The 14,752-nt window shown below is 40.3% G+C and overlaps 1 protein-coding gene across 1 annotated transcript in view; it reads left to right on the plus strand.

Moving 5' to 3' along the window:
* LOC146610986 (cadherin-4-like) overlaps positions 1-14,752 on the plus strand; it is a 251,544-nt gene that overhangs the window by 154,651 nt on the left and 82,141 nt on the right. Inside the window, exon 4 of the mRNA XM_085343936.1 lies at positions 7,124-7,350. Coding sequence (XP_085200062.1) covers positions 7,124-7,350 — 227 coding nt within the window. The remainder of the gene's footprint in view (positions 1-7,123; positions 7,351-14,752) is intronic.

Genomic DNA, 14,752 nt, shown 5'->3' on the forward strand with positions numbered 1-14,752 from the left:
CCTCATTTTCATACAGAATCAACACTACTCTATATATACTGATTTTAACGCAAAAGATTTTTTTCCCTTGAAAATATGTACGTCCTCCCAACCAAAGACAGTCTCTTTCTTTGTAGGAGTTTATGAGTGAAATAGTCTCACTCAGTGTTTTTGAATTTGCTATAGTCGCTAAATATGACTGCACTTCATGCACTAAAAGCGTGAAACAGCCAGATTACTGAACCAACACAAGCGGGTTTGGAATGATTCATTAATACAACCAGGTTTGCTTTGATGAATTTTTGATTGATAAGTAGCAGCCAGTTTTGAGTAATTATTCACTTGTTCTTTGTACTGTGTGTTCATCATCTATTTCTTTTCATAAATAATAATAAAAAAAAAAACTTTGAACATTTTTAGTTTGATGTTTTCTGTCAGCATTTTTTCTGAATGGTACAACACAGTTTGAGTCTGTGTCCAGTGCATACTCTCTTTATTTTTGACTGCTTGTGCACTGTGAGCATTTTTTATAGTAGGCGTTGGTCACTACCATCATCCTTTTGAAGGTTATTGTGAAGAATAGAGAGATGAGCCACTGTCCATGATTGGCATCAGTGAATCAGTCTCCCTGATGGGCTTCTAACATAGCTTTAAACAGCCTTCTATCACAAGTTTGTCCTCTTTTTATAATTTATCAGTAGTGGACAGTGGACCTGGCTCTGTTTAGTCAGCCACTGAGGGCCAAGCCCACTGTACAGCCCCACTCTACTCTGATTAGACTGCATACTCCCCGTGGAGACTGTGATCAGCGGCCAGACTCATCTCATCTCTTCATCCAACCTCTTTTCTATATTTCTGAGCTCCATTGCTCTCTCTTTGTCTCATGTTCACTCTCTCTTTCTCTCTTCTTTCATTCTATCCATTGATCCATCTGTCCCGATCTCTCGAGAGGCCAGCCCAATTAACCTGTTTAAACAGCCATCTGAGCATCCCATCCATTCTAATGTGGGTGTGTAACGGGGATCTAGTTCACTGAGCCAGGAGCCCAGTGCAGGCCTCCATCCACTGCCCTCCCCAGTTTCCAGCTCCACCTTACCTCCAAGTTCTTACTCTTTTTCTTCCTCATCGCCATTTTAGACATGTGGTTTCGTTTCTTCAACTGCGTGGCATCCAGTGCAGCTTTTATATACCATACTTACGTTTGCTTTTTTTTCATTTCCATGTTTTTCCTGCACAGTTAATTTCACTGTCACAGTTATTGCCACCTCTACACATTCTTCATCCTTCCCTTCTCCCCTCCCCTCTCACCTTCTTATTGTCACTCCTCAGCTTTCTCCCTGTCCCCTGAATCCATCCCTTTCTCACTTCCCTTTCAACACTTGTCAGCTACTTCCTGCCAGGCTGTCCATAGAACACCACAAGAAGGTCACATCTCTTTTTTTGTGTTTCTCTCCTCCTTGTCCTTGTGTTATTGGAGTGAGATGGAAACTTTAATTAGAAAGGGGGGCGGGGTGGTAGTGGGGTGGGTTGGATGGTGATAACAACCAAGCAACGCACAAAGCTCCATTTACTGTCTTTCACCCTATCATAATGGAGAAATCAATGATTATATTCCTTTCCTGTGTTGGAACGCACTGAGCATGGTAGAATTTGTAACATTTCAGGGGTTGACTGTCCACATCGACTAGACGGTGAAGAAGTGCTGTGTTGGCTGTTTAAGACAGACGCACTGGGGTGTCTGTCTTATTTGCCAGATCAATGCTCAAACGGAGCCTACCGCTTTAGACGACTTGTTAATGTGTAGCACTGTGCCGTTGGGCTTCAGTGCTTTGTTGCTGGCCAATTTTTATAATCTCTTTTATAGCGGTATTGACCCAAGTGAGTGAAAGAGGAGCTATGCTATGGAGGTCCGTGTGTGTGTGTGAGCATGCGTATGTTGATGGAGGGGTAAAATTGGCACTGTCGTTTCTTAACTGGTGCAAGAACAAGTCCCTCTGGGTACTCTATCCACACCCTGTCACTCTATTTCCAAATGGATATGGGTGTAGTTAGTTTGGCTTGTCATTGCTAAGACATGCCAACACTGAGAAAATGCAGGCTTACACATGCATAGGAATGATTTACTCTGACAGCACATGCACTACTATTACTACATACCTTACTGATTTTACTGAACATGAATTTCTGAGACGGTTTATAGCATTCAGGTGTTGTTGCTTTTAAAACATTAGGAAATTAAGATCTGGACTTAACAAGATGTTTGTGAGAAGGAGTTGAGATGGAGACAGATGGCCCACTGTGAAGTAATTGTGGGTGGGTTGATTAATTAATAATTCATTCATTCATTCATATAGATATTTACTGGTAAACAGACAAAAAACATGATATGTAAACTAGACAGATTACGATATTATCTAACCCTGTTTTCTAGCCTTACCGCATTAGTTGACTACGATTTGGTGTGAAGTGAACCCATTATTTCAGCATCACTGTCAGACCATGCAAAAGATGTTTACAAATATTTTCTTACTTTCACATTAAAAAAATCATCATAGCATGGTTAAGTTATTTAATGTCCAGTCAGTCACAGTCTCGGCAGATCAGCTGATCTCAACACCAGGGCTTAGCTGATGACCTTTTAAGCATCCAGCTGGCCAATCTCACATAGAAAACACTAACTGGGTTGATTTAGCTTGTTACAGTGGGGCAAAAAAGTATTTAGTCAGCCACCGATTGTGCAAGTTCCCCCACTTAAAATGATGACAGAGGTCAGTAATTTGCACCAGAGGTACACTTCAACTGTGAGAGACAGAATGTGAAAAAAAATCCATGAATTCACATGGTAGGATTTGTAAAGAATTTATTCGTAAATCAGGGTGGAAAATAAGTATTTGGTCACCTCAAACAAGGAAAATCTCTGGCTCTCACAGACCTGTAACGTCTTCTGTAAGAAGCTTTTCTGTCCCCCACTCGTTACCTGTATGAATGGCACCTGTTTGAACTCATCATCTGTATAAAAGACACCTGTCCACAGCCTCAAACAGTCAGACTCCAAACGCCGCCATGGCCAAGACCAAAGAGCTTTCGAAGGACACCAGGAAAAGTATTGTAGACCTGCACCAGACTGGGAAGAGTGAATCTACAATAGGCAAGCAGCTTGGTGTGAAAAAATCAACTGTGGGAGCAATCATCAGAAAATGGAAGACATACAAGACCACTGATAATCTCCCTCGATCTGGGGCTCCACGCAAGATCTCATCCCGTGGGGTCAAAATGATCATGAGAACGGTGAGCAAAGATCCCAGAACCACACGGGGGGACCTGGTGAATGACCTGCAGAGAGCTGGGACCAAAGTAACAAAGGTCACCATCAGTAACACACTACAACGGCAGGGAATCAAATCCCGCAGTGCCAGACGTGTTCCGCTGCTGAAGCCAGTGCATGTCCAGGCCCGTCTGAAGTTTGCCAGAGAGCACATGGATGATACAGCAGAGGATTGGGAGAATGTCATGTGGTCAGATGAAACCAAAGTAGAACTTTTTGGTATAAACTCCACTCGTCGTGTTCGGAGGAAGAAGAATACTGAGTTGCATCCCAAGAACACCATACCTACTGTGAAGCATGGGGGTGGAAACATCATGCTATGGGGCTGTTTTTCTGCCAAGGGGACAGGACGACTGATCCGTGTTAAGGACAGAATGAATGGGGCCATGTATCGTGAGATTTTGAGCCAAAACCTCCTTCCATCAGTGAGAACTTTGAAGATGAAACGAGGCTGGGTCTTCCAACATGACAATGATCCAAAACACACCGCCCGGGCAACAAAGGAGTGGCTCCGTAAGAAGCATTTGAAAGTCCTGGAGTGGCCTAGCCAGTCTCCAGACCTCAACCCCATAGAAAATCTGTGGCGGGAGTTGAAAGTCCGTGTTGCTCGGCGACAGCCCCAAAACATCACTGCTCTCGAGAAGATCTGCATGGAGGAATGGGCCAAAATACCAGCTACTGTCTGTGCAAACCTGGTAAAGACCTATAGTAAACGTTTGACCTCTGTTATTGCCAACAAAGCTTATGTTACAAAGTATTGAGTTGTATTTTTGTTATTGACCAAATACTTATTTTCCACCCTGATTTAGGAATAAATTCTTCACAAATCCTACCATGTGGATTCATGGATTTTTTTTCACATTCTGTCTCTCACAGTTGAAGTGTACCTCTGGTGCAAATTACTGACCTCTGTCATCATTTTAAGTGGGGGAACTTGCACAATCGGTGGCTGACTAAATACTTTTTTGCCCCACTGTATGTTTCTTGAACATCTGCAAGCCACTTTGCAACACATCTCCGCCACGGCTCCTTCTATCATGCTGTGTCTGAGTTAGTCAGTGTCAGATCTTTTGTCACCGATGCTTCCTCTTGTTTTGCTGGCTCTCTTGATGCAAAGATAGCGAGGTTCCAGGACAGAGCCATAATGCCAAATATAAATGCCTACATATGGAAATAACAATCTTCTTTTGATGTCTGTGATCATGCCTAAAATGAAGACTGATACATTCAAAATTTATTTTTGATAGCGAATGCCTTTTAAGTGCTACAGAAGTGCATGCTTTCTTTAATATGGCTTGAAGCACCCCTTGCTGATTATCCCTTTTCTTAGTGCAAAGTATAAGCCTACAGGCCTGTGCCAGCCATAACTGCAATATGGCTGCACTGCTGGCTGTGTGCCTAGTTTATAGAGAGAAGAGACAATAATTGGAGGACACAGAGAGAAGGGGCAACAGACCACCTGCTGCTTGTGTTTTTTTCAGGTGTTCGAATGCTTCACAGATACAAGCACTTAGAAATATAATAAAGCATGCTTTGAATTTGATTTTTGACTTCTCCTCATTGTTAATATATTCAGGCAGTGTTCCAAAACTCTGTTTGCACAGACACATGTTTGCCAACTGGTGTGTTTGTTATCATCCCCATCCCCCAACCCCCAGATGTAATCTTTGGAAATCTGCAAAAAATGATGGTAGAGTAGAAATGACACAGGGTTGGACAAAAAGAGAAAAGTGAATGAGATAAACTGAAAAGACAAGCAAGGCTTTTAGGGAGGGGTGGGGGTTGTTCGGCAATACAAAGAGAGCAATGGTCTGATGATATCCATGATCCAAGGCTTTGTTGCCTCTTGTATTGATGTAATCCATCTTCTATACCCTGCCTTTTTCTGTCTACACCAGGACTCTTGTGCAGCTCCTGATACACTCTGTGGACAGTATCGTTTAGAGGCTATTCCCTCTGACTGAGCTCTGAGTGGCCATCTGAACATCCTTAGAGAGGAGGGCACTGGCATGATCACAGGTGTTTTTAGGGCTAGACAGCACAAAAAAGCTGGATTTAATCATAGTTTACACCCTGTAATAGAAACCTTGTTTCAGCTGTTGTAGTGGTTTGGGGGAGAGAGAAAGCCATGAGAAATCTGTGAGTAATGGCATTCAGCTTAAGGTTTCCTTGATATGTTATCTGGACTCTAATCCCTGAGTGGGAAGGCTACAGGTGCTGCGAGGGAGAAAGGAAGTGAGAACGAGAGACTGGTATGGGCTGTGCTCGCTAGTGACTCATCCTGTTATGAACTGCGCAAGAATTTCATTAGAGAGCAAACACAAGAGTGTCCAGGCAACTCTGAAAGCTCCATGGTGAACAGGTTTATGGTGCCATCTTAATTTAACAGAATATGAAGGACACAAACCTCTAGAGGCTTTCTGCGTTAACATCCCTCAGATTACATTACGGTTTGTGTTTCCCGTCTCAGTGCAATACTTTCTGTGTAGCGTAAGCTTCCTTTAATCTTTTTGCCTAATTGGTTAAACTGAATCATAGGTTTAATCAATATTTGGAAAGATGTTGATTTTGTCAGGGAAAGAAGGAGCAAATAAGAAGTGCTAACTGCACTGCAAAAATATTTTTATTTATAACGGCTACAAAAATTACATAACACTCAGGTCAGGTTGTTAGTTTTCTCCACACGCTTACACTGTATTCTCTAATGGAAACCGGCCTTAGAAAAACTATTGAAGCAATGCAAACCCTGTGATTTGCAGGAGTCTGTGAATGAATGAATATGAATGAATATTCTTTATTGTCATTGTCACAGGTACAATGAAATTGAAAGATGTCTCTGGTCAGTGCAACATCACAAAAGACAAATACTTAAAAACTATAATTAAATACTTAAAAACTATAATGATAGGATATAAAAGATAGAAATACATATAAAATACAGTATTCTCATACCGTAGATACACCCAAGCAATCCAGGCCTAAGGCCCCATACAGACACTCAACATACGACCTAGTTGATATATCACTCAAACAATCAATCACTCAATCAATTTGTTAGCGCATCCAACAAAACATGTCTGAAAGCATTCCAACATCAAGGGCACAAATGACAACAGGGGCAAATATGCTATCAAGCCAAGCCATATAGAAGGAGAAACTATTTAAATCCTCATTCAGCAGTTACTGTACATTAGAGTAAGATAATGATGTAGCATACTCCACAGCACTTTCTATATGTTTTATGTGCCTTCAGTTTATAATTGGAGAAAGAGAAGAAGTACAACTAAAGCCAAAAGCATAGTCTTTGTCAAAAAACTGACTATATGAGCAGATTAAATATAGAAGACAGAAGATTTAAAGGTTGTTTGTTGTCCTTATGTATGCTGTATTCTTCTTTGTAAGTCTAACAATAAACTAGCAGACATCTTTACATGCATCTTTATCAAATTCAGTTACAGCTTCTTGTCATTGTCATGTTTCACCTCTACATTTACAGGATAAAGAGGCATGCATCTGCATACAATAATCCTCAGGAGTCTAATCATAGTGACTGCTTGACCTTATTATTAATAGAGACTAAATGGTGAGAAACACCAGTGTCGGACTAGGCTAAATAATCTTCCTTAAGAGTAGCCAGTTTGTCATGTTCCTCCTAATGAGATGCAAGTACTGCAGGTACGCTATGTTTAGATATGTTTTTGTGAGTTAGGAAAGCAGTTTCAACTTCATGCTTGCCAGTGTTTGTACCTGTTTTGCTTCTTAGTTTCTACAACTGTGATGAATAGTGAATTCAAATCCTCTCTTTTTGTGTGTCTCCAGTGAAGTTTGACGACTGCATGGGAAATGAAGGTGTGGTCTTCCAGAGCAGCAACCCCCTCTTTGGCGTGCGGACAGATGGATCCATCTTTGCCCAACGAGAGGGAGCCAACCTAGATGAACCTGTCCAGTTGAAACTGACAGCAAGTGGTCCGCACACACATGTCTGGGAGACTATGGTGCAGTTGGCACTGATTGACCTACCATCATCCCAACAAACTGAAAATGAGGTGAGTTTCAGATTTTATGAGCTCGAGCACAGACACACAGAAATATCATGCTTCAAATTTCAATTATCGTTCCAGAGTTTCTTTTTCCTATCACATTTTCTCCAGTGGTCTGGTGATAGTAACAGCCAAGAATCAGGTCAAAACTCCTTGGGGTTTCAGCGAAGGGGAGAGAGGGGGTGGAGCAGAAAGAAGTAGCAGTGCCACACAGTTAAAAGTGATAGAATCAGACTGCCACAGGGGGAGAGTAAGATTCCCCTCAGCCATAAGCTGTTATTGGAAAACATCCTGTGCCTTGGGTATCCCAGGGGTTCTTGTCTCTTCCTTTTCTATTTAAAAGCTGTCAGAGGTCAGAGACAGAGACTGAGCAGTATGAGCCTAACTGTCCCCATGACTATGGTACCACAAGGCCAGCTCTGAGAGCCAATATCACCCCAAGTGTTATTTACATTAGGCAAAAACAGGGGCCTGTGTTCATTAACTAAGTGCACATCTCACATAAGTTATTGGAAAGTAAATTCCGGAACAGATCAAATCTCACTCACTTAAAAAAAAAAGGAAAAAAGGCTGCCAAGGATTCGTTTTTACTCAGTAGACAGTTCTCGTTTTTGGTAAGAAGCAGCCATTATCTGCCAGTCAAATAAAAACACTAAAATGTTGAAGACACTCGTGCTTGTTATAGATGGACTCTAATGAGAAAGGTGTTACCTTTCTGTTACCACAGGGAAGTTCCACCTGATTATAACTTCTTTGAGCTCATTATTTTGGTTTTTGCAACAAACTAAATGTACTTTAGCTGTTTTCTGCCGCTTTCTTCACTGAAAAACCTCTAAACGGCCACTTTACCGGTGAATCAGATCTTTCCACAGCACAAATCAGCTCTGATGGTTCAGACTGCACAGCTGACGTCATCAGATTCGCAAACACAAATACATAATCTGCTCCAACGTGTGCATGGATTGGATAAAAATGATTCAACTTTACCTTTATTTTGAGTTTGCTCATTGCACTTATTTTTGGAAGGAACTGTGCACAGAAACAGTGACCACTGAGAGAGAGGGAGAAATGCCAATTTCTGGCCTTCAATTTTCAACTTCCAGTCTACCAAGCTGGCTATTATTTCTGCAGGTTTTCTCTAATAAAGCAGGCTAAAATCTGCCCTGCATGTAAAAGTGCAAATGCATATGAGCCTAAAAGTTCCCCAGTGATTGTCAGTGTCAGTGTCATCTTGTCAATGTTTAGAACAGGCTTTCACTATCAGGAAATTCTATCATAGCTATATAAAAAATGCATATTATTGGTGCACTGATTATAATTTTCTTGCCCAATTAAAATTTCTGATTTTTCCCCAAGTATGACCTGCCAAAATCAGTTTTCTTTCTAAAACTTGTAACTGTATCTGGCATATAGTAGCAAAATTCGACTTTTTCTCAATGCAATATATGATTTTCTCTGGCAACAGCTGAAACAAATGAAAATAAAGATCTATGCTCCTGGAAGGAATAATAATTAACTGAAAATGAGTTGCTGTACACCCCGAGTTTATTTTATATATTTTACTTTATCAATCAAAAGCAGGTGCAATAGATTTATATAAGAAAACAATTATCAGGTAGTAAGATCATTTTCCTCGATGTTTCTAACACCACATAACAGGACATTGACCCTTTTCTCGTTTTCCCATTTGATTCGGGCTCAGAGTTGTGAATAGCTTTAGTTTTAGACACTTTCCATTTATTCGCTTCTTTAAAATGTCCACGTTCACCATAACGGAGGTCGTTAAAGAGTTTGATTAGGTTTACTGTTACAAACTGTTGGCACATTGCCAAACGTTGTGCCCTCACTCTCTGTGAGGAACTTCCACGCTAACGATAATTTATCGCTAGCATGTGGCTTTGAAAGGTGTGCACAACTTTTTTGCCTCTACTCCTGCATGAAAGGGAGCTGCTCGCTGCAAGAATGAGAATCAGACAATTCTGGTCCGTGGCTGGTCAGAAACTTTTAGCCAATCATTGTTGTGATGAAAATAAAAGCAGTGAAACATTTCCATTATGCTAACAATCAGACGGTAGTCATGTGCAATGCTAGAAAATGGAAGCAATGGCAATATGTCAGTCATAAATTCACAGAGCCAAACAGAGAGTGGGATATCTGCTGGTAGTTATTGGGAATGAGTTGAAGAGTGTGTATTGTTCTGGCTCTGAATAGGTTGATCTTTAATTACGCTCTTTTATAGTTAATGCTGGCTTTTTCACTCGACTGAGTTTCAGTACTAAAGTGTCAAAGGTCAAATGAATGCATTTTTAAACGTAATTTTCCACTGAGTCAATTAATATGTATATCCCGAGGAGCAAAGAATAGACAAGCAATCAAACAAGATGGTCAGAGGTCAGAAATATGCTACAAGTTGTAACAAACATGTATGAGGACAGCAGGAGAAAGCAGGGCGCTAAAACAAAATGTGATGTTTCATTATGGAAATGGTGCTTTGTGGTGTGCTCTGTTGAATAATAACTTCCAGATGTCTGGGTAGCCAGGGGCTGGCTGATATCAAAGCATGCAGGGTTATGGGGAGGCAGTGGCGTGGAGGGGAAGTGCTGGGACCACCGCCAGCTGGCTAAGGCTGATGGCACCAGGGCTGTGGGTGGGGGGGAGCTTGGTCGAGGATTGGGGGGCATCCATTTCACACTCAGTGACTCCTGTTCACATAGCATTACTGTGCATAAGCATGTGTGCAAGAATGTTATTTTATTGTGGGAGATTATGTTGGATCAAGTGTGTATTATGCTAATTTTGCGTTAAATTTTCATTGCTGCGTATGCTCTATGTGTGCTTGTGTCTTCGCTTGGCACCTAAAGGTTTAATCTGTGCAGGGTTGCATGCCAGAGAATGTGTGCCCCGTCTGTGTTGTATTAAGAAAAATAACAAAATCTCTAGAATCTATAAAGCTGTCTTTAAAAAGTCTAACTCCAGTTTGCTGTTGCTCCTTTTCCTCCGTCTTTCATAAGAGTTTGAATAAGTGATCACATATCTCTGCTTTTCCTATTTTTCTAAATCTGTTGCATCACCATCCTGTAATTTTTCTATGTGAATATGAGTAAGAAAGAGAGAATCGGAGTTGAAGTTTGATCAGAATTATACCACGGTGAAAGAAAAACCTGCTTAAGCCTTTTGCTGCAGTGGCGGGCAGAGATCTTTGCCTCTGTGTCTCTACGTTTTTATGGTTTTTTTCTTGTTGTGCATGTTTTTCTCTCTACATTTCTCCTCAGGGAACTCACTAGTACCTGTTAGCATGTGTAGATAAAAGGATTTAGAGCATGACTTATTTAGGCAGAGGGAGGTGAGGGGGGTCACATCTGCTTCTGACAACTGACTCCTCATCTCCCTCAATCCATCCCAAACATGTCTTGTTCCACCTCTGCCTCCCCTCACTGCACTGGTGGGATGTGGGGCAGCCATCCCCTGCAGTCAACCCCATGAAGCTTTCCTCTCTCTGAAGAAAAAGAATGCATTTATCCGGGCCTAACTCACATCTGTCTCATTTCGCTCATGCTCGTTTGTGCACACGGGCACGTTATGCTTAGCAGACATTAGTTTCTTGAATATGGACTGAATGCAAAGGACCACACTGAGTTTCTGGCAGAAAACTATTTTGGCCGGCAGATGAGACAGAAAACCGTGACTGATACCCTAGTCATGCTCAAGTTTCCCCAAACCGCACAGTGCAGGAAACAGAATATGGTAAAATTTGTTAGGACTAGTCTGCCTCTTGTGCAGATGGGTGACACAGTACAAGAGGAGGAGGGGAGACTGCTGGTTCTTTCTTTTCTGACTCTGAGAATGAGCACAAGCTGATCAAGGATGATCAGGATTTTTGTCAGTTCCAGTGCAGTGGGTTGTACTGTAGCACCCCTGTTGGTCAAAATAGCAAATGCTTCAGTTCCTAAACTGGCAACTTTAGATGGCGAGAATTTAAACACAGTCATATTTAACTAATTCATATATAACTGAACTGCTGGCATAGGTTCACAGTTTACTCAGTTTTTACTCATTTTATGTCTGAATATGCACTGAATATTTTATGATATTCCACTACATTTGATTATATATTAGAATAGTTGTTTGAACTGTATTTTATTCATATTAAAGTCATCTATACACTTTAGTGGCATCTAATGTAATCAACAGGTCAGATCTTTGATTGGATTACACAATCTTGCACAGTAAGGTTTTTAAAATGATGAGGGTTGTGATGCTGTTTTTTTTATGACATTAAGGCATACTATTAAAAGGTAAGTCATGGAGGTTGTGCTTTACCTTGAAATAATTAGAAACTTTACCACATTTAGTATTTTTTTTTTTAAATTGGCCCTTTTATTTTGCGTGTGTGTTTGATTGTATACACCACTTACACATCAGCAATGTTTCCAACGCCTGGTGTTTTTAGCAAAAAGCTCAATATACATTTATCCATTATCCATGAGCATAAAGACAGCAATTTAGTTTTAGTGTTTTTCAGTTCGTGTTTACAGCAATTTATTGAATATCGAAATCATGAAATAGAACTGACGATTACTATCTGGATTTGGTGGAGAACAAAGGAGGCTTACAGATTTCTCTAAAATATTATGACTGAATACCGATATAATTTTCCATATTGTCTTTTCTTGTTATTTTGGAAATAATTCGTCTTTAAAATTCTTATAAAAACACCTTAACTGTGATATCTGAAGGGGCTGCAGGGCTATTTGTATTAACAGGAGCAGATGGGCTCCTGTTGTGCTCCTTAGCAGATGACATTTGTTTCTGATTATTTTCTTTATTTATTCATGCTGTTATTGGCTAACAGACACAAAATAATGTTCCAAGTGAGGATGTCTTTCCATTCTAATCGAAAAGCTGAATACAATATTAATATTGTCATTGTTATTGCATTTGCAACAATTTTAATGTACATTTAATTTAAAGTTATTTTTTTCAAGCCTTTTCAAAACAGTACTAAAGTGTTATTTTGAAACACACAAAATCAATCATGAAAAAATAAGCTTTCGTAGGACTCTCTCCATAGAAATTAAGGGGGGGATGTAGCAGGCAGGTGCTGATAATGACATGCAGTTCATTAACTGATCATCCACAAGTGTGATCACCTCTTGAAAAATCTAAATTTTGGCAGTTTACTGGTTTGGAGAATTCAAACCAGTAAAGTGCTACGATCTTCCCAGAAGTGGACATCACATCCCAGCAGATTCACCACAAGGTCAGACCATGCAGTACTAAAAGAATTTGCAAAAACATCCAAACGTTACATCTCAGACTCTACAAGAATCAGTTAGCATGGTAAATCTTAAAGTTTTTGGTTGTATAATTAAAAAAAGACTGAACAAGTATGGCTTGTTTGAAAGATTTCTGAAACAATGTCCTTTCCATGGACAGATGAGACCAAAGTGAAAATGTTTGGCTATAATGCTCAGGACCTTATAATCACTGAGTCGATGATCAACTCATCTGTACAGTAAAGTATTGTCAAATGTTACAACATCTGTCCTAAAACTAAAGCTTGGCCAAAACTGGGTAATGAAAAAGGACAATGGTCTCAAGCAGAGTTGCAAATCAATAACAGAAGTGTTTCAGCCAAAGTTCAAACATCAACCTGATTGAAATGCTGCGGTGAGGCCTTAGAATTAACCTTAGAGCTGTGTATAAATGAATGCCTGCAGACCTCAAAGAACTGACGCAATGTTGTAAAGAAGATCACTGTTTCATTTGGACTTTTTTTGTTTTTGTTTTTTGTATGGGAAAAGTGTGGCAGTGATGGGATGTCGCTGGGGATGCAATGGAGAGCTCCACTTTGCTGCCTCAGCTGTCTGTTCTGGGCCCATGGCAAGAGTACAGTGGCATGCTGAGGTCTAAAGTGCTGCTGAACTTTGCTCACTCGGGAATGGATCCCAGTATGGACAACAGACTGCTGCACAGCATGGAGGGTGGTTTGATTTGTTAATTTGCTGACTGAGCTAGTTCTTGCCCTACAAGATCCAAAGATGATAGACAGATTTTACTGTTGTTGTGCTCTTAGAAGACTGAAATAAACAACAGTGAGTGGAACCCTCCCACAGTCATAGTCTTTTTTTTTTTGCTTCTATATAATTATTTGTACCTACTTAATTGTTTCAATTAATTATTTAGGGTACATATGATGTGGTGCTGAACTTCAGGCTTAAAAAGCTTTCCTCTAAAATTCATAAGAGCACCTTTCCCTCTGCGTTACTTAATGGGCAATTTCATCTAAATTACTAGAACTGACTATAAACTAAGCTAGCTGTTGCTGGACTGCCAACTTCTAGGGACAAATCACACGTGAGGCTTATTCCTGTCCACAGCTTACAGCGGGTTTGTAAGGCATTGTTTCACAACTTAAGCTTTCATGGAATATAATAAAGTAGAGATAAGCAGTGGAAATATGACGTCTGTGGGTTTGTTTTGCTTCCTGTTCTCTTACATTTTTAAGCCAGCAGGAGCAAACGTTGGAAACCAAAAACAGAGCTATGGGAGCTATGGGAAATATTATTAAATATTATTATAATATTGGCCTTTTTAAGTTTAAAGTCTTTCTACAAAAGTGGTAAAAATCTACCAATGCAGAACCCTTAAGAGCAGTAATTTTGTGGATGGTACATTAAATATTTATTGCATATGGCCATGTGGAGCAGCAAATCCAGTCTTTCTTTGAATGTGAATGTGGTCTCCTCACCTACCGTAATCCTTTACCTGTTTAAAAATCTCTCCTTTTGCACTATTACTTAAAGTGCCCTGGATTTCACAGTCCAAGATGTCTGAAGTACAGCACTTGGTTGATGAAACTGAACATGACACCTAAGCCCATGCTCCTCCACACCCCACATCCCTACCCACCCACACAAACACATACACACCATATGCCAGGTTGCTTGACACATTTTCTTTAAAGCAGCCTTAAAAGCTTTTTTCTTGGGCATCCATCTAATGAAGTCAGCCTTGAAAGCATTGTTTCCGCTGGCAGATACAAGCCAACCCTCTGAGGGATCTTGACCAGGCAAGAACAAACAGAGACAAAGAAAAACACTTTTTATAGACTGCATCATACAGGACCTTCAACTTTCAATATGTGCCAGAAGCCATTGCCATCTTCCAACACTGTAGACTGCTTCTGTGTTGTATTTTATTTTTATTCTCAAATGTCAGCTGCTGGGGAGGAACTGTAAAGCTACACATTTCACAGAAGTAACAGCAATCGAAAAACTCGAAGAAAGATAAACGGCACTAATCACCTTTAATGGAAATACAATGTAACTGAACCTGTTCTTTACTTAGTTATTTGTTTATTTTTACAAATGAGTCTATGATGCTGGATTTTTTATACTCCCTCCCA

The sequence above is a fragment of the Diplotaxodon limnothrissa genome, linkage group LG20 (genome assembly GCF_057381915.1).
Source record: "Diplotaxodon limnothrissa isolate DT_005_m linkage group LG20, D_limnothrissa_male_GT1.1, whole genome shotgun sequence".
Lineage (NCBI taxonomy): Eukaryota > Metazoa > Chordata > Actinopteri > Cichliformes > Cichlidae > Diplotaxodon > Diplotaxodon limnothrissa.